The sequence below is a fragment of the Mus pahari genome, chromosome 4 (genome assembly GCF_900095145.1).
Source record: "Mus pahari chromosome 4, PAHARI_EIJ_v1.1, whole genome shotgun sequence".
Classification (NCBI taxonomy): Eukaryota; Metazoa; Chordata; class Mammalia; order Rodentia; family Muridae; genus Mus; species Mus pahari.
Window position 1 is genome coordinate 95,377,687 of NC_034593.1, and position 24,452 is coordinate 95,402,138.

The 24,452-nt window shown below is 44.3% G+C and overlaps 1 protein-coding gene across 1 annotated transcript; it reads right to left on the reverse strand.

Moving 5' to 3' along the window:
- Positions 1 to 336: 336 nt before the first annotated feature.
- Positions 337 to 9,365, reverse strand: Ddx20 (DEAD-box helicase 20). The gene is made up of 11 exons (XM_021195989.1): positions 8,906 to 9,365; positions 8,497 to 8,591; positions 6,068 to 6,236; positions 5,379 to 5,493; positions 5,122 to 5,264; positions 4,847 to 4,985; positions 4,697 to 4,755; positions 3,119 to 3,201; positions 2,690 to 2,795; positions 2,483 to 2,584; positions 337 to 1,771 (listed from the first exon to the last, which is right to left on the reverse strand). Exons 1-11 carry the CDS (start codon positions 9,222 to 9,224, stop codon positions 612 to 614), a joined length of 2,490 nt encoding a protein of 829 aa, XP_021051648.1. The 5' UTR covers positions 9,225 to 9,365; the 3' UTR covers positions 337 to 611.
- Between the last annotated feature and the right edge of the window lie 15,087 nt (positions 9,366 to 24,452).

Below are 24,452 nucleotides of genomic sequence, written 5' to 3' on the forward strand. Positions count from 1 at the left end.
AACCATATGGTGGTTCAGAACTCTCCATTACGAGATCTGGTGCCATCTCCTGGCCTGCAGGTATACATACAGGTAGAATGCTCTATACATAGTAAATCTTTATTTAAAAAAAGAAAATGTAGTGCAATCCTTTTTTTTTTTTTTTTTGGTTCTTCCAGACTTGGTTTCTCTGTGCAGCCCTGGCTGTCCTGGAACTCACTCTGTGGACCAGGCTGGCCTCGAACTCAGAAATCCGCCTGCCTCTGCCTCCAAGTGCTGGGATTAAAGGCGTGCACCACCTCTGCCCGGTAGTGCAATCCTTTTGTAAGAAACTAGACAGAATAAACTGACATTAAATTCAAATTTTAACTGTTTTTATTTTGCTTTTTAAGTAAGGAGTGGCATAAGTCACCTTCTTAAAGATTTCTTTTGGGAACAGCCTACATGAAGTGGCACCTTGGGGGTCTTTAGATCCAAGTTCTAAAAATAATCTGAAAAATAATTGTGTCCCAGTAGAAAGCCTCAAGTCCTCTCAAGTTCCTCCAAAATGCCACCAAACCCCACTTGCTCTAGGTGAAGAATGCATATCCAATTATCTGTTGACAGTCAATAGTCTGAGGCACATGCTAACCTCACTGGTTACCACGCATCATCTCTTGTAGATAAACTGTATTCATATGATAGGCAGCCATCCAGCTTGGATGTCTCTGAGCATTCCAATAGTATGAATGGGAAGCAGCAGCATAATACTCCTGCCATGCCCTGTAATATGCTCTCCAGTACTCCTCATAATCCTGGTAGGTATCAGAAAAACTCGCGGTTGCTTCCCTGTGACAATCATACCAACCCTCTTCCTGGGGTTCTGTTTGTGCTCGGTAAGAGGAGCGCCGTGGTGGGTTTCTCCGACTTTGCTTAGACCTTTGGTTAGCTCCTTCTTTATGCCTTGCCTTTACCTGGGTCTCAGAGGCTTCTTGATACTCCACTTGAGTTGGGGTATCATTTCCATTCGGAACTTGTTCCAAAGAGAGAGGGCCACCCACAGGAATACATTCAGAGTCTTTCAACTGAGTGTCTGAGGAGCCTTCCAAGTAAGACTTACTGCCTTTGCTCTGGTAAGAAGTCCTTGAGCTGCAAGAATCGCTGTCACTCTCTGAGTCTCCAGACTGGCTACTACTCACCAACATCTGTGCTCTATCTTCAGAAACTCTATTTCTCACAAAGCCATTCTGAGGATTCCCGGTCTGAGCCTCAGGCCCTGTGTAGTGCCGGATAATTTCCACAGGTTTCTCTAACCCCTCTTTAATATAGTGCTCATAATCTTCTACCAGTTCTGCAAAAGTCAAAGTACACGGCTGATGGACTTTAAAAGAAGACAGACAAGGAATTTTAGGGAGTGACCCAGGTGAGGTATCTTTGGCCTGCTGCTGGCTGTTATTGGAGTCCTCAACAGAGCTCTGAACAGAATTCTTGACTTGCTCTTCCAGCTGTGTGGTACAGCCCAACTCTTGTGGTGGAGCTGCCTTTTCTAGGACTCCACACTCTGAGTGGCTTTTCACAGGAAGCTTTTGTTTGCTGTGTTTTGATCTGGCTGATAGTGCAGATACAGAAGTATTTCTAGGGGAAGGCACTTGGTTACCAGGAGTTCTTTGAGATTGAAAGGCTTTCTCTAGTTTTTGAACTTGCTTTTTGGGGGACTGAGTAGCTATAGTTGGTGAGCTGTAAGTATGCATGGCACCTTTAACTTCCACATCCCAATTCAAGCATTCTTCCATCAGGCCAGGAGGAATAGGGTCTATATAAAAGCAAGAAGAAATACTCAGCCTAGGCATAGTGGTGCACACCTTTAATCCCAGCACTAGAGGCAGGTGAATCTTTGTGAGTTAGAAGCCAGTCTGGTCTATACATATCATGTACCGGGACAGGCAAGGCTACATTGTGAGACTGTCTCAAAAAAACAAAACAAAACAAAACAAAAAAAAACAAAAAAAACCTGCAAAGCCTATAACTATACAGTAGAATATTTTTCATGTGTCAAGTAGTTAGTCTGAAATATCTATTCATCAGTTATTAACACTTTTACTTAACCTACATGTTAAGGTATACTCAATTCTCCTAATCTGTAAGACACAGATTATCAATACTGTGTACCTCACAGGCTTGTGTAAGTATTAATGAATGAACATATACAGTAGACACAATAGCACTATGTACTATCATTTTTATTATGCCTATATCATCATTACAACTATAAGAATGTCAAAACTTTTGACTAATGGTCATAGTGATGGGACCTTTAATCCCAGCACTCAGGAGACAGAGGCAGATCTATGTGAGTTCAAGGCCAACCTGCTCTCATAATGTGTTCTAGGACAGCCAGAGCTACACAGAGACCCTGCCTCAAAAAAATAAATAAATAAATAAATAAATAAATAAATAAATAAATAAATAAGCAAGCAATAATAAATATAATAGTAAAAGAATGTCAAAGGAAACAAACACATACCCGGTAATGGAAGAAGGTTGATATTACATTTCTGGGCAATTTTCATCATCATATTTTCTTCTTCTCCTCTACAACAGTAGGTCACTGTCAGTCCCAATGTACCTAAGAGTAAGGAATGACATAGTAACTCATTTCCACAGAAACAACAGTCCAAGTACCCTTCACATTAGTGTTCTTATTAAAGCACTAAACTTCCTTGTTCCTTACCAAAACGGCCAGCTCTGCCAATCCGGTGCATGTAAGTCTCCCAGTCGAACGGCACGTCCAGATTTACAACGAGGTTAACCTTCTCCGCGTCAATCCCACGGGAAGTCTTGAAGACAATTGTTTGTATTAATTACAGCATGACTACCAATGTACACTATGCAATTCTGATATAAACAAAAGCCAAATTTAAAATGATCAAATATTTAGGATTTAAAGGAAAAAGAAATCTATTTCTAGTGAGTAACTAGGACTAAACCTATTTCAAAGCAAATATTAAACATTAAACACATTTTTAAGAAAGCACTTTTCCCAGAACTAGAAAGATAACTTTTATCTCTGGTACCTGTTAGGTACCTACATGAAAAAGGACAGCAATCTGATAACAATGCATGCCAAGACCAAGAATCACCAAACCAAGTGGGAGCTTACCAAATCTGTAGAAATGAGGACTCTGCAATGAAACTGCTTCAGTTTCGCCATAGCATCAAGGCGCTGATTCTGATTCATGTTACCTAAAAAGACCCCAACCCCAAAAAAGTCACTTTAAAACACCTAAGCAAGCCAGAAATGGTGACACACACTTGCTATCTGTCATCCTAACACTCAAGAGGTTGAGGTAGATAGAAAAAGCCAGAGTTCAAGGCCAGCCTAGACTCTGTAGGATTCCATCTCAAAAACATCAACAAGAACTTAAGCTAAGATATATTTATCAAATCCATAATAAGAATCATAATTCCCAGTCTTAAAGTTTTAAAGAAATATACCAACCAGTTAGCTAATTCTGTTCTGTGCAAATGAGTGCTAAAATCTAAAGTCGATATTTTTCAAAGTATGATTTAGGCTACCAATTTGAAAATCAAAAATCAATGGCAATATTACAAAGTCTAACAACAAATACTTAAGAGAAAAAAAATGTTCTTTCCAACTCCTTACAATTCTGTTTTTAAGATTTGTGAGTCTGCCGTGCTTGCAGCCATGTGTCTGACAGTGAATGTTCTTCCCAACTCTTTACGAATCTTGTTTTTAAAATCTGTGAGTCTGTGTGTGCTTGTCTGTGTGTCTGACGGTATGCAGGGGAATGTGCCCATGCACACTGGGACCAGGAGGGCATTAGATCCCAAGGAGTAAGAATACTACTTGGCTTGTCATGTGGGTGCTGAGATCCAAATTCCTGTGCACAAGATTGCACAGGAAAGGCTTTTAACACTGAATCCCTTCAACAGCCCCACACATCTGGGTTTGAAATGTGATCCAGAGTTAAGCCAGTAGCCAATTAAGAAACAGTCTTCCTAATTCTGAGCATGTTCCAGCTAACAAGTTAAAAATTACACTACAGCATATAAAACAAAGCAGCTCACTGACCAAAAATTTCTTTAAATCTTTTCTATTGATCCAGCAATTAATAAACTCTGTCACTTTTGCCTTCCACGGAACATTAAGTCAATTCACGGGCAGGAGGTATATAGCTCAGTAGGAGAGCACTTACATATATATAAAAGGTCAAATCTGATAGTACGGGAGCAGAGAAAATAGATCAAAACTCAGCTAGTCTTAGCATGCTTGCTTTCTATGCAGCCTATACTGACCTAAAACGTAACATACGCAAATATGGCCTTAAACCTTCCTGCCTCTGCCTCTAGAGGACATGCAACACCGTACCTTTGTTTAATTTTTAAGCATTTGATTATATGAAGAAACAAAATATATCTCAAGACAATGAAGATAAAGTTTATTTTATAGTATTAAATTCTTTGCAAGCATAACTCAGAGATTTTAATTAAAAATTTAAGTATTTCTGATCACTGATTTTTCTAAATTATTACTATACACCAAGTTACTCCTTCAAAACAAAACATATACACAAAAAAGGAAAAGTAAAAAAACAAGAGACTGACATTACAAGTGCAACCTCATACTCTGGAGACAATTTGAGAAGTGATGTTTTTCTCTCTTGACATGGAAGGCTTCAAAGCAATACGTTAAACAAAAACAGAGTGCTGAACTTGCCTGAAATGCATTCAGTAGGAAAACCTTTAGAAGAAAGGATGTCAGCCAAATGTTGAGCTCTACAAAAAAAGAAAAAGATTTACAACCTTCAACTACTGCCCCATACCCAGTCTTTAGGTTTTTTAAGTTCCCTAGATTAAGTTACATTACCTGCTGTGCAAATTAGAAAACACCAAGGCTTGATTAAATGGGACTTTACTAAAAAGTTCCTGTAAGTGCTGAGTCTTTTCCTCGAAAATCTTATGAGCCAAAGGGTAAGAATTGACAACTTGGTAGTACTGCTTCAAACCTATAAAGAAGTCAAGAGTCCCAGTTAAAACAAACAAGTCTGGTAAATTCCAATAGCAACTATGATGTGGAAATAGCCAATCAGACAGGGAAACCCCCAGGACATCACAAACTAATAATGTAAAATCTACACATACCTATGAGACTTGGATCGCTGGGATTCAATCTTACAAAAGTGGGATCTCTCATATACCTTGTCAAAGCATTAGCCAAAATTTCAGGGTAGGTAGCAGATACTGCCAACATCTGTTTACTCGCAGGTAAAGAGGAGTAAATCCAACTGTAAAAATACAGAAACACACACCATGAAAACTATGCAGACAGCAAACACTACCTGGAAAAGCTAGATAAATGCTTTGGTGCAACATTTTTATATTCAGGTTAGTTTTCTTACTTTATTTGCTCCTGGAAACTGCCTTCTTCTAAAAGCTTATCTGCTTCATCAAGAATAAAGAGACGGATACTGCCTGGATTCAGGTAGTCAAGTTCTATGAGCTGTTTAATTCTACCTATATGGCAGGAAAACAACAAAACCTGAAATACTTATGACATATCAAATCTGTACAAACCTCAGGAATGCTTTACTATATTTATCCACACATTAGACTGCTCAATTTCCTTATAGTGAACCATTATATACCACTTCATGGTCTTAGTGATCTTAAAGTCTCATTGTGTCTGAATCCATTCTTTTTCCCTCCCTTTTCATCACTGGTAACTATGGGAAACAAACATTACTGCTATCAAAATACTTGAATGCTACGGCACTGAATCCTAGGTTCTGATTCTGAGTGATTTATGAGCAAATAACCAGAGAACAAAAGGAACCTCAATCCAGGGCTTAAACAGGCTTCCTAAAGTCACTTCAGGTCTCAGAAGCCGATCCCACGTGTATTCTCCAACACTCTTCAGAATGGAGACAGACAGATTCTGTTGAAAACCCAAGCCATGTGTCTCTCTGGTCTAATGCTCTTCATTTATGCTGACAGCAATTATCTCTACCATCAAAACTCCCATTTGTCTGGCAAGCTCACTGTTCTAGTCTTCAAGAACTTCAGCTACCAAGAGGTTTTAATGACTTACCAGGAGATCCAACAGCAATATGACACTTTTTAAGTCTGGTTTTGTCTTGCGATAATGGAGTCCCTCCAATAAAGACATGACATTCTAATCCTTCCATTTTTATTCCAATGGCTGTGATAACAGAGTGTATCTGAACAGCAATTTCTCTTGTGGGAGCCAATATCAAAATCTAAAATAAATTGCAAAACATTTTAACAAGTCAGAGGAATGCATTTGAGTGATTTGTGCATAAAATACACTACTTTTCATTTTAAGAGATGAGTTTTAAGACAAGAGAAAATATTCTATTTATTCAGCTAACAATTAAGAACATACTAGGGCTGGTATGGTGGTACAGGCCTTTATTCCTAGACTTGAGAAGCAGAGGCACTATGGGTCTCTGTTAGTCCCCAGCCAGGCTGGTCAACACAGTTGGGCTCCAGGACAGAAACCCTGCCTCAACACCCCCCCCCAGGGTTTGTTTATTGTCTTTTTTATATATACATTTTATATATATATATATATATATATATATATATATATATATACACACACACACACACACAAGTAATAAAAAGTATGATTTTTTAAAAAATATATATATATATCAAATAGGGAAAAGAGAAAGACCTGACAAGGGGAGTCTTTTTTTTTTTTTTTAAAGATTTATTTATTTATTATATGTAAATACACTGTAGTTGTCTTCAGACACTCCAGAAGAGGGAGTCAGATCTTGTTACGGACGGTTATGAGCCACCATGTGGTTGCTGGGATTTGAACTCCGGACCTTTGGAAGAGCAATCGGGTGCTCTTACCCACTGAGCCATCTCACCAGCCCAGGGGAGTCAGGTTTTTAAATGAGGTAATTAGAAAGCCCTTCTAAATCGAAAGTGTTGGCATACGCAGATGAGTCTACTACCCTAGAGGCAGAAATCGGATTGCCTCAAGTTGAAGACTGGTCTAGGTTTCAGGCCAGCTAGGACTATTCCAAGTGTGCCTGCCTCAAACATGTTAAGAGCCCCATAAGGAAGTAACATTTGAGAAGAAACCTAAATATATAGCATAGAGCTAGTTGTGGGACACACTAATGCTTTAGGAAAAAGAGAAAATGCAAATTCAAAAGTAGTAAGATATACATGAAGAACAGCAGAAAGACTCTGTTGTTTTGAGACAGTTTCTCTGTGTAGCTCTAGCTGTTCTTAAACTCTCTCTGTGTAGATCTGCCTGCCTCTGCCTCCCAAATTCTGGGATTAAAGGTTTGTGAGAGGACTATATCTTAGAGCTAACTGCAAAGGTTAGGTACCAAAGGCCCTGAGAGCCACACAGTACAAACTGCAATGTAACTACTGGAAATGAACATACTGGTTTAAAAAAAAAAAAAAAGACTAGGAAATAAAACTTTTTAAAAATCCCTTAACTCTAGGTACACATCACAGATTTAGGTACTTTATTCCTTTATTCTCTTTTTTTCTGATTTTCCCAACTATAAAAAATTATTATGTAGTATTACTTTGATACATACACTGGCACTAATTATTTTAATAAAATAAATACCTTAATTAAAAATATGATTTTTACTCAAGTTTGGGATTTCATCGGCTGCCAAGTATTGCAAAGTCAAAACTCTCAAACACATCCTAAATGGCAAATAAGCTAACCAATGTCATTTAAAAAGTATATTCATTATCTCCCAAGGTTTGGTGGGTATAGAACTCAAAGATTCTAGACAACAAATACAAGAATCCTGGGTTTACAGAACCCACTATTAAAGATCCACCACCACAAAGCTTTTTTTTTTTTTTTTTTTTTTTTTTTTTTTGGTTTTTCTGAGACAGGGTTTCTCTGTGTAGCCCTGGCTGTCCTGGAACTCACTCTGTAGACCAGGNTTTTTTTGGTTTTTCTGAGACAGGGTTTCTCTGTGTAGCCCTGGCTGTCCTGGAACTCACTCTGTAGACCAGGCTGGCCTCGGACTCAGAAATTCACCTGCCTCAGCCTCCCAAGTGCTGGGATTAAAGGCATGCGCCACCACCGCCCAGCTCTTAGTAGGACAATCTTAAAACCATCCCAAGGCAACCTAGAAAATGAGAGATCAATACAACACATACACAGGGCTTTAAGAATCACCTGAAATTTCTGCCATAGCACAGTACATAGTCCAGAACTTCTACCTTCTATGTCTAGCCCCACTCTAGTCAGAAAGTAAATGAATTTTTAATTGTACAATTCCAACTGACAAATGGTTAAGACGTACTTATAACAGAAAATTCCAATTTTAAAATACTGGACATAGCCTTGGCCACACAACTCACCGATGCGACCATCTAGTTTACTTCCACGCGCTTTGGCTCCGCCTCTTCAAACTCACCATCTGGAGGAGTTACTAGTTTTTCACGACTCTCAATAGAGCCCACGTGCTACACACCCCCTTCCGGACCCTAAGTTAAACTCACCTGAGTACTATAGTTTTCAAGAATCAGAGAGTCCAGAGCAATGGTGGAGAATACACAAGTTTTTCCAGTGCCAGACTTAGCCTGGACAATTAAATCTGAGGAAGAAAAAATATATATATATATTACATATCATTACCTAGATTCACTGATGCCACCAGATACCAAATACGAACGCGCAGGAGGCGTGCTTGATGCCCCAATCTCTTAACCACCGAGCTCCCTCCCCAGCCCCTTGCCCCCCGAATCTCTGCCGCTCATCTTCTCCAACTCGGACTGGAAGAAAGTCTTATCTTCAAATTCAACTGCGCGCCTTAGAGCCTGGCGCAGCCCCGCGATGGCGCGGAGCCGGAGCTCTCCCGGACCACGCCGCCCCGTCCCTGCCCCCCCGACGGCCAACCCCGGTCCTCACCGAGTCCGCAGCGCCCCAGCGGGATGGCCTTGAGCTGCACCGGAGAGGGTCTCTCGAAGCCGGCCGCCCGCAGCCCCTCCAGCACCGGCCGCGACAGCAGCAGCGACTCGAAGTCCGCGGGCTCCGCCAGCACCACGTCCCCGGTACGTGTGCGCGGCCCGCCGATGTCGTGAGCGGTCCGCAGGGTCCACGGGGAGGCCGGAGTCGGCTCCGCAGCCTGCACCGGCGCGGCCGCAGGCTCCGCAGCCATAGCGGACTCGGAGGTTGTCAAGGCCGCCGGGGCTTCAAACGCCTCCACCGCCGCCGCCGCCGCCGCCATGGTAGCCGCGCCTCCAGATCTCGCGATCTTTAGACTTGAGGCGGGGCTCCTGGGAGCGAGAAGGAGAAAAACTTTATTGGCAGCTTCCCCGAGAGGATACGGACACGCCTGGAAGTGGAGGGGAAGAACGGAAGTCGGAGGCTGACACTCTGGGAGGGGGCGGGAAAAAAAAAAATGTAGCCTGAGGAAGAGGCGGGAAGAGCGAGGAAAGATGAGGCTACCAGTATTTTGCCGCCTGCGGCCTGCAGAGGGCGCCGCCCGCTGCCCGCCTCCCGCGGCTCTGAGGGCTCGGCCACGCGGCGCGGCCCCAGACTCGAGCGTCCACGGCGCGCTTTGTGACGCTGCTCGCCAGTCGGTAGCCGCCGCCGGGGCTGGAGTCGGCGCCCTGGGTCGAGCTCGGCTGTAGCCACGCCCAAGTCTTCGCGATCCCTACCCTTTCCCACGGTCCCTTAGTGCTCGCAGACAGCGCCCGGGAGCACGTCGGAACGGGCTTTGACCGCGCTAGCACAGCCCCGTCGCGCGCGTGACGGGAGTCTGGGAGCCTGGACTGGATGCCAACTCCTAGCTCTGCTTGATCGCTTTCTCGGAACCCCTAGGCTAATAGAAGTCTCGGGTCCAACGGATCCTTTGTGTGCCCTTCCTCCGTTCTGGGGTGGGCAGGGCAACTAGCATACCACTTTCCCTTCCTCTAGACCCGCTCTTGTGTCGCCCTGTCAGAAAGGCCTTTCTTGAAATCTTGAGTCGCTTCCATCCTGACTGTTTCCTTGGCCTTTTCCGTTATTCCCACCACTATCCCTGGGTTTGATTATTTGGTTTGATTGGCTTAGTTAGTTGGTGGGTTTGTTTATTTTCTAAATCAGAGTCTCCTTATGCCGCTCAGGCTGGCCTCAAATTGGAAATCCTCCTGGCTCAACTTTTCAGATACTGAGATGACAGGTGTGTGCCACCATACCTGGTCAGGTTCTTCATGATACAACTACCTAAAATGTTTATTGTCTCTCCCACTTTCCATGAGGACAGAAAGCTATTCTGATTTGTTCCCTTCTGTCTCTAGTAGGAAAAACATAATCTGGCACATACTAAACAATACTGTTTTTTGAAAGTGCCCTTAGATCAAAGCTTTAGTCGTGCTTTTAAATGTAAGCATATCTTTATTACTTTTCTCATTGATGATGATGGACTGAGCCTCAGAACCTGTAAAAGAACCCCAATAAATGTCCTTTAAAAGAGTTGCCTTGGTGTCTCCTTACAGCAGTGGAAACCCTAAGACAATGTTTGCTTAGGAATTAACAAAGCACTAAGCAAACATCCACTATCAAATGAAGGAAGAACTGAAGACCTCAAGCTTCCTCTTAGCTGCCCACATCTTCCACCCACCCAATCCACAGATGACAAATCTGAGGAATCCTTGTTGCTTAGCCTTCACCCTCTTTTCTGTCAAACTACTGTCAAATACTTTTGTCTCCAAATGTTTCATCCACTCCTTTTCAATCTCCATAGTATCTACCCTTGGTCTTCCCATCATCCTATTACAAAACCCTTCTAGATGGGCTTCCCTGTCCACAATCTTTTCTGTCCAGACCATGAGCCTCAGAGGCACAGAAATGACTTCCTTTATCTTTCTTTTTCCTAAGAGTTGAAGCCATGATGTTGGCATACTATGCAAACACTTTACTGTCTAACCACGCTCCCAGTTAAAGGGTGGAACTCATTCCTCACTTCTTCCTCCTTCTCAGTCTCATTTCCTGTTGCAAAAGCACCTTTAGGGAGAAGGGTTGGGTTGGGTTTGGATTTGGGTTTTAGGTTTAGGTTTGGTTTGGGTTTTAGGTTTAGGTTTGGTTTGGGTTTGGGTTTGGGTTTGGGTTTGGGTTTGGGTTTGGGTTTGGGTTTGGGTTTCTGGACCATGGTTCAAGATACAGTCCATTATGGTGGGAAAGTCAAGGCAGTAGGAACTTGAAGTAGCTGGTCACGTTACATCCACTTGCAGGAAGCATCGAACAGTGAATGCTTGCAAGTGTGAAGCTTTCTTCACTTTATACATGCCAGGATCCCCAAGAGAGAATGGTCCTGCCCATATTAAGATGTCTTCCCACATCAATTAACCTAACAGAGGTAATCACCCAGGGCCTGATCCAAGGCCCATCTCTAGGTAACTCTAGATCCTGTCAATGCTAACCATTACATTTCCTTTCTCTTTTCAAGATATTTTCCCACTTATGTTTATAGAATCATTAGAAACAAGCTTTTTTAAGGCAATGAAAGAATAAAGTTACAACAGATAACACCTTTAAAAAGATCATTGATTGTGTCTTCAGTTATTTAATCTGTGCCCTGTGCTTCACAATTATAAACCCAAAAAGAAAAACAGAAATGGGCTCCTATAAACATGAGCCAAGAAGTTCTTCTAGTGGGATGCTCTGCAGACAGAGAAGCAATGCAAATAAAACAGAGAAAGTAAGAAAGGAAGGAGACAACAGTGCAGTTGATGTTGGTGGAGGATAATTCTGATGGGGATAAAGGAGATGGACATGATGATGATGGCTGTGGTGACTGCTAGCATTTATTAAACTCACATTCCATGAGGAGCTCACAACACCAGGAGATGGGTACTATCATCTCTATTTCACAGTTAAAGAAGGTAAGGCACTCACCCATCTGACATACTTATGAGTGACAACAGTATTATGGCAAGACATCCATAAAGACACAATAGTGGCACTCACATCACTGTGGTAACTCACAGGTGTCTGATTGGACTGAAGGCCCACTCAATAAGAGCAGAACCACACCTGGTACTAGAAACCTAGCCCAACTTCCTGGGGCTGGTGAGGTCATGGATCTTGGAAGAGAACATCCTAACACTCCTTTGCTAAACCAGCATAATTCCTAACTGCATTTCTAAACCTTATTCTTAAACTCATAGACAAGTATAGCTTTATTAAAGAAGCTTCTCTTAGCAGGATGATGGTAGTACATGCCTTTAATTCCAGCCCTCAGGAGGCAGAGGTAGGCAGATCTCTGAGTTCAAGGTCAGCCTGTCTACAGAGCAAGTTCCAGGACAGCCAGGGGTACACAGAGAAACCCTGTCTATAAAAAAAAAAAAAAAAAAAAAGAAGAGGAGCAAATAGAGTCCACCATGGAAAACCACAACTGCACAACTGGACACAAAGCAGAGATCAATGGATCCGCCCAGCCCCGGTGGAAACATCTACAGCACAGAACCTGCATTTATGGCTTAGGGAACATCACAGAAGAAGCAGAAAGATTATACGAGCCAGAATACCACTGTGAAATCGTACAGAAATGACTACATAAACAAGACCAGAACAATGCCAATATCAGTACACAGAAGTCTAACACAGAAGTAGGCTGTCTCACGAGGTCCCATCCCTAGAAAAAGGACAACGGGGAGAGGGGAGAATGAGCCGCTCCCAGAGATGAGCACCTATTGGTTGTCCACTACAAAGTAGTCAACTCTGAAACCATATATAAACAACAAAAACAGACTCAGCAAGTTATACTTATATATTTGTATACACATATACATAAGAGTGCAACAGTAATAGAAAGGACGCTATCAATTTGAGAGTGGGAGGTGTGGAGAAGTTTGAGGGAGGGGAGTTGGGAGGAGTTAGAAGGTAAAAGGGGAAGCGGGAGAAATGACGTAATTCTATTTTAGTTAAAACTAGCTTGTAAAAAAAAAAAAAGAAGGTAGAAAACTGGAAAGATAAGGAAGATACCCAGGACCCTCTGCCCTAAGGATCTTCCTGAGACTTACAGGAGCCCTAAAACCACCTCCTTGGCTACAGAAAGAATATGATTTAGTAAAACAGAACAGAGTCTGGGACAACGATGACTTCCTGCAGAAGAAATGGACTGCATAGACCTGTGCCCAGCAGTGGCTCAGAGGTACTGGGAGAAGTCCTCAGAAGCCAGGCAAAGTGTCCCAGCCTTCCTGAAGTCACAGGGATCTGTCATCGTGGAGGTAGGGAAGGGTGCAGGCTCTTCTACAAGCAGGCCCAAAGTATTACTAGGCCTATGATAGATTTGGGACAAATAATGCTCACAGTGTGAAAATCCTGCTGTGCTCCATGCAAGGAGTGGAGATCAATGGAGAGACCCAAAGGTGGTAGGCTTTTCTGAAAGCTTCTTAGATTGTTTTGGTCCAACTTCAGATGCTGCCCCTGATGCCCTTTGAACTCTACCTCAGACCTTCCCCTGGGAACTGTCCCAGTCCTGGGCTCATATTGTTTACATTTCTGTCTCACAATAAACTATCAGCTTCTCCAGGAACTATGTCACCCTAAGCTCTCCATCCCAGCTCAAGCCTCGGGCTTTTGGTAGACGTAGAAAATACTGAACACCTGACACCTTCCTGCTGAAAATTCTCTTCTGGACCTTGTACATTTAGCAATAGTTCTGTGAAACTCATGCAGATCACTATCCAAGAACCTGGCTTTCATCTCAAAAGACCACTTTTCTAGAAAAAAATAACATTTTATAGTTTTATAGACATTCTGTTAGCACATTTGTTGTTCGTGATGTTTTACAGATGCAAATATTGTAATTCTGTTGTTTGGGTTAAGTTGTATTATATTTTTAAAAAAATCCCTTGGGAGTTGAAATTGCATCAATGTATGCTCTAAGATAAAGCACAATGGTAATCAATAGTTTGATAAGCAGATGAGATATGAGGGTGGCACTTACAAATATTGGGTAGATTGTCTCAGCCGCCTCGCCTCTGGCAGGATCACACTAACAATCCAGCCTTCTCTATGGCATTGAAGCCTTCCTACCTCCTCCAACAAGACCTAAATCCTTAATGTCTCTGGTACTTTGTTCATAGCAAGCCAGTAAAGACTCTTTAGGAACCGCTAGAGGAAGAGACATCTGTGAACTGAAGTAAGAGAGTAAGAGTGAGACTCAGGCCCAGAATAGGTATGAAGATTCAAGGTGATTACTTCTAAGCCAAGGGAGAGGCTAAAAGGATCTCTCTGGTAGGACGATAAAGAAGACCGGTGTTGAGGCTGCCCCAGCATTTAAGGATCATTGAGGGAATGTGAGAAACAGAGAAGAAAACTGAATCATTGCAGCTGCCTTTACTCATTTGACCCTCAAACCAACAGCAATATATTTGGACTAATGCCCGCTTAGTTTTTCATTCATCCATACAAATCTTCTCAACATTCCCTACAAAGTGTGCAAATACTGAAGGTGGAAAAACAGAACAGAATGATTAGAGCCAATGACCTCAAAGGCAAACAGGTGTCATTTTCACTGAAAGCGCAGGGTACTATGGAAGTCAAGGGTAACCAGCTAACCCAGGTGTGGAGAGTTAGGGAAGATGGGGGAGCATGGTGGGGGGTCAAAATTAGGACTAATTAAAAGTGAGAACAAGTTAGAAACTTTGGTCTCTGGGAAGTTCATTCCACCCTAATTAAGAAGTCCTGGGTAAAAGTGACATGGTAGCACAAGTCCACAAAGCTCACATGCACCCAAACTTCTATCCTGCTAACCAAATAATTGCTTTCACTCCAGCCATCACGTCTGCATTCCAGACATTAGGATGAAGGAAGTGTCAAAATAGAGTAGAGCTCATGATGGCAGGTGCCCCCTTTACGTTTATTTATTTTGTTTTATGATTATGAGTGTTCAGCTTACATGTATGTTTGGATGCACCACATATGTGACCACTGTCCTGGAATATGGTCATATATTGTTTGTGAGCCTCCATGTAGTGCTGGGGGCCTCTAAAAGAGCAGTGCTTTTAACTGCTGAGCCATCTCTTCAGTCCCAGAAAGCCCTCTTTTAAAAAAAAAAAAAAAAAAGTGTTCTCCAAAAGCTACTACACTCCTACTCGGGATTTCAATGACCAGAACAGAACCTGAGGGTACCACCTGGCTTCAAAGAAGTCTGGGAATTATATTTGTAGGGATCACTTCCTTCTCTTCATCATGTGGGTCCTGGAAATTGAATTCAGATCATCAGGCTTGGCAGCGCTTTTGCCCATGGAGACATCTTGCTGGGACTATGGGAAATATACGTATATTTCCTCAACTATCCATGTCTGTCTAACTACAGGTCATCCAGGACTCCATTACTACAGAATGGGGTGGGGGACAACGTATGAGGCAATTGGGAGTTTTCCATATCTTCTCAGAGTTTGTGAAATCTTAGAAAACTCTGGAGAATGAACAGAAACTGTTGATCTTACCATACAGAAGGAGAAACCGGAGACCTTAAGATTCAGAAGACCACAGCACACTTATTTAATTTGAGAGAGAGAGAGAGAGAGAGAGAGAGAGAGAGAGAGAGAGAGAGAGAGAGAGAGAATGAATATGGGTGTTTTACCTGCATGAGTATCATCTGAGTTCCTGGTGCCCAAAGAGGCCAGAAAAAGGGTGTCAGATCCCCTGGAACTGGAGTCACAGACAGTTGTGAACTGCCGTGTGGGTTCTGGGAATTGAACCTGTGTTCTTCAATAAGAGCAGTTGGTGTTTTTAACCACTAAGCCATCTCTCCAGACCCCCATAGCACATTCTAGAATATCTTAGAATGAGAATGGAGGGAGAGTATTTGTTGCTTTTCTCATTGCTGGGATAAAACACCTGACAGAAGCAACTTCAATGAGCTGAGATGTATTTACTTCATATATCCAGAGGGCGCCTTCTGTCCCAACCTGGAAGGCAGGGCATCTGGAGTAGTTGGGTCAGCTTCATCAGGGGCACCAGGAGTTTTTGCTTCACATGTTGGCAAACCAGAAAGCACACAGTAGGACCAGAAGCAGGACTAAGCCATACTCCTCAAGGTCCATTCTCAGCATCCCACATCCCCTCCCTATTCGGGCCTCATGTCCTCCACCTCCCCCAAACTGCATCATAAGCTGGGTACCAAGTGCTCAAATACAGGAGCCTGTTGGGGACATTTCACATTCAAACGATAATAGAATGAGCTTTAAGGAGGCAAAAGGGTGAGCTGAGGGCCAAGCTTTACTACCCATAGAGACTTCTAATACAGTGGAAAGGAACTACGTTCTGCCCTCTGGTAACTCCTCAGAAGAGCAAAGAACCTCTTCTGGGTCTCAGAGCTTAAGCTTAGGTCTGCCTAGCAGCAAAACCCAGACTCTGACTTCTGCCTGTCCCAAAAAAGCTGGCAGGCCAGCCAGGGAAGAAGATCAAGTATGAACCACCCCGCAGGCAGCACAGCACAAGCTGGTGCGAAATCATATGCACCGCTGACGTTCTCAAGTCCTCCGCTGCTCAGAGTGCGGCTGTCATGTGGGAGTGAGGAGTTCTAAGAAACTGAGGGAGACAGCCTTGGGTATTCAGAGAGCAGCGACTTTCTTGTTCCTCTGTTCTCATCCTTGCACCAAGAGCCAAGTGCTTTGAAGGACACATGAAGCGCTGAGGAAAACTATGCGCTTGACCCATTCTCTGAGCCCAGCACTGAGGGGGTGGCATCAGTACCTGGAGCTGGAGCTGAAGCTGGTGTCCCTGAGAGAGGTGGGGCTGATAGTCTCTACTCCTGTGGGATGAAGCTTCTCCCCGCAACTCCTCCTCAGGCAGTGGGGGTGGCAGGAGAGCTTAGCAGGCAGGCGGGAAGCTATTCTGGGTGATGGAACAGTCTGTGTAGGGGTGTAGAAACATGAGGCACTTAACTCAGTAGCTTAAAGAAGGTAAATCCTTCGGTGTGAACGGAGGCTGGGGTGGCAGCAGTTCCGGGAAATGAGGCTAGAAGGGATGTTTCGCCTCCATTTTATGGAACGCCTTGTTTGTCACCACAAGGAATATAAAGCGAGTGTGTCGAGCTCGTCTAAAGAGGGTAGTGTTATGTAACAGTGCAGAGAAACAGTTGGAAATGAAAATGGGACTTGACTCGCAGCAGACTGGAGGGGTTAGAACTTAATTTGCAGGTCTGGGTGCATCACGAAGCTTTGTATCTGTTGAGGCAGATAACAGCCAGGCCACTTTGCACCTGGCTTGCATACCTGCTGGCTACAGGGTCTTCCTTTCTAAGTCCCAGCACTGTCTGTGTGCTGCTTACCCTGAACCTCAAGGCAGGGTTTTCTAGCTTCTTTCCCCAGACTTCTCTACTCTTTTCTGTCTTATTCTTCAGCTCATGTGCAGTAAAGGAGCATAACTTCCCCCCCCCCAAAAAAAACCCATTATGTGCCCTCTAGACACAAACTGTTCTATGACCCAGTTCGATCCCGGATGTCATTTCCTAATATGGAGAATAATCTTCTTTATAAGTGCCCCCATGGTCACATCGATGGCATCTTCAGTACCTCCTCAGAATGGAGCTGGGAATGGGTGATATACCCCAAAGGTCTAAGCCCCTGCAGTTTGAATAGCCACCTCTGGCTATGGGAATTTACATGGCTGGCTTTGGGATTAAAGCGCTAGGCAATCCTCCCACATATACCACATATACCACATATACATGTACCAGATTCTCCTCTGCTCAAGGCCCGAGTTGATTGATTGCCCCATTTAACACCACTGCCCCAATCTTTAGAGAGGAGGGCGGAATGTTTGCTCTTCTTCTGAGAAAGGGGCCCAATTTATTCTTGTCCAAGCAGTGTAATAAATAACCTGTCCCTTTTGGCAGGGAGTTTATTAGAGACTGATGGGACATTTAACAATAACTGGGGGCCTGTGATTTATTAGGTAGGGAGATTTGTGGTGTCTCTAAAGACTGGGATGTGGAATTTAATTGATAAAACGGCTGTCAGCCACTATGAGATGCGCTCAATAGAATATGCATTGGAAGGGATTCTCTTTGGAGCTGTCAGGAAGGGTTTCCGCTGATCATATTTGTCTCCTATGCATTGTGAGGTCTGCTGGATATGAGTGAGAGATAAATGGCTCAGAGATGAGCCGGGGGAGGGGGCTAGAGACAGGTGCACCTGTCAGTTGCTGGGTCAATAGAAGACTATGACACAAACGGGGGGGGGGGGAAGCAAAGGACTTCACTATCCTCAGTGAAGGGTCCTCCCAAGCCTTTTGTTTTTCTTCTGTGAGCTGCTAAAGGGGGGTGGGAGGGTGGGGGGAGGGGAGGTGTGGGGGGGAGGTATTTAGCACCTACAGCCTAGAAAGAGAGAGAAATGAAAGGGTCACAGGTCATGAAAAATTTATTTTGAAATTCTAAACTTTCTGTAGCAGAGACTGCTTCTCCTCCTCCTTTGCCTTACCCTCCAGCCGCTTTCACCACTACAATCAGCACACACACACACACACACACACACACACATGCACAGACACACTTGTGTGCCCATGCACACTGTGATCACTACTACCTCACCAGTTACTTCACACTACAGTAACCCTGGAAGCCCTGGCTCAAGTAGGGCTCCTGCTTTCTTGCCAAGAACAGAACCACAATAACCATGCTGCATGGAGCCTCACCTTGCTACTGTCAATGTCTTCCACCCTCAGATATCTCAGAATCTAGGCTGAGAACCTGGACACAAATGCTGATGGGGTTGGGTAAAGCACCCAGTCACCTGTCCACCCTTCCACCCCAGTCTGCCTGCTGTAAGGGAGATATTTCCATCGGAGAGAGCATAGCTCTGTCCTCAGGCAGCCCTGAGCCTTTGCAAAGCAGCTCCGTTCACATTTTGTTCTCTCCCCACCCTCTGGGTTGTTGCTCAGCCTTAAACAAGGCCATGTAAGGCGCGGAGAGGGGCTTTCTGGGGCCAGAGCCCGGTTGCCTCCTCTGATCCTCCTGCATCTATTCTTAGGTCCCAGCAGATTGGTCTGCCCCCTTGCTCCCTCCAGGGAAAGGGAGGGAGGGGGAGGCAATAGCCAGAAAGGAACCCATTGTCGCTGTCCAATCTGAGCCTCAGCGGTGACACTGAGGACCTCTGAGAGGGACACAGCAACTGGTTTGATTAAATCAACCTTCTCCTGCAACCTTGTTAAATTAAACTGACAGGCTCAGAGAAGAGGAGGGGGGCAGTGGGATCATCGCCTCTGGTGAGGCAGGGCAGGCACTGGTAAGAAGATCAGACAGAGGCAGAGCATCAGCCTGCCCGTTCCCTTATTTGCTGACTGGAGAGAGGCGATGGGATTTATAGATGTGCGATGCCTAAGGACCTGTCTGAGCACAGGCTGTGGAAACTGATGCAGAGGCAGACGGCTGCCTCCCAGGAGGCTTGGCAAATTCCCCTGGCACCGAGGCCTTATGCACATTTAGAACATTTCTTTTGACATTTCAAAGGGCCTTCACATAACTTTACCTCCACAACAGGCAAGCCGCAGTAGGATTGCCAGCTTCACTTTGCTGCTAGAGAAACGGAAGCAGCAAAGACAGCAGAGCTGACCTATAGTCCGTCCAGGGACCTGGGTTTGTTGCTTCCTAGTTCTGGCACCCACTGCCTCTAGTTTTGTACCATATGGCAGAATTTCCTCGGATTTAGTCTCCAGAGATTAGCCTTTTCTCCCACCCACTAGGACCTAAGCTGGATGGATGGCTTGCCTATTGGGCCATCAGGAAAATGCCAGTTCCCAAATGGCCTCGTGCATCCTACTTGCAAAACACATGGCTAGCTTCCAACGATCAGGATTCCACTCCAGCATCCTCCTATCAGCTGCCCTCATGCCCGAGCCCTTTCCACGTCATTTCCACTCAATCTAATTGTAATTAAGGGCAGGAGGTGAGGTGGGAAGATATTGCTAGCAACCCCAGCAATCAGCAAGAGGAGGGGGAGGAGAGCAGTGATACCCTGCTGGCTTCCTCACCTGTCACCCAGTTCCTCACCTGCCAAAACTAATTTTCCACTCACTGGTAGGTGTGAGCTCCTTCGGTGTCAGAGCCGCACAGAGACTCTCACACATGCATACAGGCAGAGCGCCTGTCGTGAATAGAGCAGTGCCTCATCGGCAGGTCCTTGTTCTCACCCCAAGCACACACGGATGACGCTATTGACACATTACCCCTTCCGAGCTCTTCTTCAGTAGGGAGCACTGGGATGGGAATTCTGGTCAAGGTGGCAAACACCAATCAGTGAACACAGCTGGGACCTTGTCACACCTTGCTACTCTGGCATGCTCATTACCGACCCCAGGCTGCACACTAGTTAATGAGCAGCCTCTAGACACAGTGGAGGTGGCAGATGTGCTTAGACAAGATGTCCTAGTTGTCATTCTGTTGCTGTGGTAGAAATTACAACCAAAAGCGACCTCGGGAGGAAAAACTTTATTTGGCTTTCAGTTTTCACTCTGTCGTAGAAGAAAGTCAGTGCGGGAAATCAAGGCAGAACCCTGGAGGCAGGAATGGAAACAGGCTACAGAGGAACACCGCTTCGGGACTGGCTCTTCATGGCTTGCTGGAACTTCTTGCTCGTACAACCCCGGACCACCTGCCCAGAGGTGGCGTGGCTCACAATTGCCTGCCCCACCCCCCAAATCAACCATTAATCATTTAAAGGCCCCACAGATCTGTGTACAGGCTAATCTGATGAAGGCATTTTCTCAACTGGAAGTTTCTTCGTCCCAGATAACCTAAGCTTATGTCAAACTGACACCAAGTAGCCGTCATAGAAGACCAACAGCAAGAAACACCATCAAGGGGAGTGTATGAATGCCATAGCAGGCTTACACTGAGCTCATTTCATGTCACTGTTCACAACCTAGAAAAGCCTAACAGTATCCAGACAGGTTGTGGATGTTAGACAAATACCACTGGCCTATTAAACTCATCCTTTGTGCTACGATTGACCACGCTCAACCCCAACAGCACCAACCTATCTGAAAACGTTGAACAGAACTCTTCCAAGGGAAGAAATTAAATCTAAGACAGTGATTCACAACCTTCCTAATGCTGCAACCTGTTAACACAGTTCCTCATGCTGTGGTGACCCCCAACCATAAGATTATTTTGTTACTACTTCATAACTGCAATTTTGCTTCTGTTACAAATCATACTGTAAATATCTGATACGCATGATATCTGATATGTGACTTTCAAAGAGGTCATGACCCACATGTTGAGAAGCCCTGCTCTAGAAACACCAGGCCGGGGAGGATAGACGAGAAGGAGGTCCTTTCTGGGGACAGGGGTCACAGATCATTGGCCCTGGATCCTGTGCTAATTCTATCCTTAGCACCTTGATGACCTAAGGCAGATAACTAACACTCTGCCCCTCACTTTCTTGACTTGTAAAAATGTGGGCTTAATCAGGAAATGCAGAGTGCTAGGAATGTTTAGAACTGTGGCAATCATAGAGGACAAAACAGACCCAGAGAAGTCCCTTATCGGTTCAAGGTCACATAGTGAGAAGGATGGTTGATAGGGTAGACTCTATCATCATAGCCAGTGCCAGTGGGTGTATCTAACATCTCCCTGGGTGTGGCCTGAGGCAGATGTCAGCAACTCATGTCTTCCCTCTCTCATCTGCAGAGAACTGGGGGTACACACATCTCTGGATTCCAGACCTGACACAGGGAAAGCCTTCTATACATGTAAAGTCAGGACTGTTTCCATTGGCACAGTAGAGACTTAAGCCTCTTTATCATCTTTTCCAGTATTCGCATGAACTCACAAGCCTTGATTTTTTTTTTCTATAAGGTCCTCTGTGATTCCAAAATTCTACCTTGTCCAACAGAAATCTCCAACCAAGCTATTTTCCAAACTCTCCATGCAGAGACACAAAAGGCCACTTGGGAGACTCAGTATCCGCCCCCCCCCATTGCCCCCTTCTTTTACTATGGATGATGATTCATGGGGAATGGTCACAGTAAAGAAAGTCTGCCCAGGGTTGGGAAGGAGGCAGTCAAACTTCCCAGTGTTCAACTCCTGAGTGTGCTCAGCTCCGATGCTCTGCTGGGCCTTTCCACTTGCTAAGGGAGACGCTATTTCTTGGCCTTCTGCCTTTCCTATCTGGGAACCCTAGTCTCTTGGTACAGACCATGGCTGGTGGTATTCACTGCAAACTCCAGGAAGAGTCCTGCCTATCCAGCTGTCATCTTTGGCTCTGGCTCCTTTCAGGGTGTCCTGGTTGAAATCTCTACTATACCCCAACTTGACAAATGATTAGTGCTAGCACAGTCCTCTGACCCCACAAAACACCAGAGGAGGCTTAGGAGCCAGTCTATTAGCGGCCACACCTGAGGAGTGACCTCATTTTCTGCTTACCTCATAGCCTCAGGAGAAGCAGATCACCTCCCTTAATCTCTTGCTAACAAGTGTCTCTCTGGCAGGCTGGCAGCCCCTGGTGCTTGCTTACAGCTGGTAGAAGGGGCCAGGTAGTAGATAATAAAAGAGCTCTTGCCCTGAGTTACAGGGCCTGGTAAGGTTACAGAGAAGCCAGAGCTGTACCTCTAGAGGCCCAGACATTGTAGAATCTCCTCCGGGGCGTCTGGGGGCAAGCCATTAGCCTTCCCAGTACAATTGACGTCTACCAGCATTAGTTTACACAAAAACCAGAAGTGTTTCCCTGAACTAACATTCTTCATTTCCCTAACATTCTTCAGGTGTTTTTTGTAGTTGGGTTTCTGACTGACAAATATTTACAAAATAGAAATATTTGTTCCCCAGGGAGTGAAGAAACTGCAGCTTAGGCACTGTAAGCCCACAGCTACCAGTAATTCCATGTCATGACTATCAGCCCACAGACTAAATATGTGTTACTTACACTAGCTTAATTGTCTACATCCCTAATGTGTGGGCACAGCTGTAATCTCAGCATTTTGGAGACAGAGGCAGGAGGATTGTTCCTGGTTAGTGTAAGGGCTAAAAAACAAGATCCTGTCTCAAATAATAATGATAATAACACAAGAACAAGAAATCCCACTGAATTGTCCAGGTAAGAGAGCTGGAAAGTCATTTGTACATGTTTACTTTAAAAAGTACCTTTTCTTCCTCTAATGCCTTCCTTCTGTTCCCCTCTCCTAAGTATTATCTCCTGCCTGGCTAATCATATGATCTTAAAGCCTCATCGCTGTGAGGAAGCTAAACCATAGACATGGTGCCGTATGTCAGCACCAGGGCATCAGCCATGGAAGTTTCATGGACAAGGGCCTGCTAGGACCTCCTCCTTGGATGGCTTTCATCATTTTAGTGCACTCCCCTTAGGGCACATCTTTCTTTCTTTTTCTTTTTCTTTCCTTATTTTTACAGAGTTGTAGCAGCAGGATACCATGTTCTGTTTTCTTCTGTGGGCCTCAGTCACCCTGCCTATAACTGGGGAGGGTGGATTACTGTCCTCTGGTTCCTAACTGTGGATGCAATGTGACTAGCCATTTCATGCTCCTGCCCTCATGCCTTCCTGATTATAATGAGTTGTATCTTCAATATAGGAGCCTAAATGAACTCAGCCCATCACTAAATGACTAGATAACTGCAAGCAAGAATAACAACACTCTTGGAAGACACTTAAAACTTATGAGTCTCGAGGCAGTGGTGGCCCATCCCTTTCACCTCAGCACTCCGGAAGCAAGGCGGGTGATCGCCGTGAATTCCATGACAGTCTGAGAGCTGAGAGAGAGAGAGAGAGAGAGAGAGAGAGAGAGAGAGAGAGAGAGAAGAGAGAAGAGAGATCCAAGACAGCCAGGGCTATACACAGAGAAACCCTGTCTACCCCCCAAAAAACAAAATGAACAAACAAAGAAAGAAAAGAAAAGAAAAGAAAAGAAAAGAAAAGAAAAGAAAAGAAAAGAAAAGAAAAGAAAAGAAAAGAAAAGCTACAGAACTTTGGGGCTGGAGAGATGGCTCAGCAGTTAAGAGTGATGGCTCTTCTTCTTCTTCTTCTTCTTCTTCTTCTTCTTCTTCTTCTTCTTCTTCTTCTTCTTCTTCTTCTGTTAAGTTTTCAGCATTTTAATGAAGCATAGAACAATAATAGAGTATATAGAGATACAGCATTTAATAAAGCACAGAGATTTATGAGGTGAAAGTAAAACACAGAGAGATAAAGAGAAAAGAAGCCAGAAATGTTCAGCCACAGAATAAGTAAGAGAGTGTTAAGTCTCCAGAAGCCATCAGCTGATAGCATCCAGTAGTTTGAGAAAGTTACAAGGACAGAGATCATCAGTCTTTTCACCTTTATCTGACTCTGTGTCCCACCTCAGCTCATTCCTCTAAAGCCAAGCAGGATCTGGCAATTTGGTACATTTAACTCTCTACACATCATGTGGTGAAACTCTACATTTTTCTCTTTTTCCAATTTTTTATTAGGTATTTTCTTCATTTGCATTTCAAATGCTATCCCGAAAGTCCCCTATACCCCCC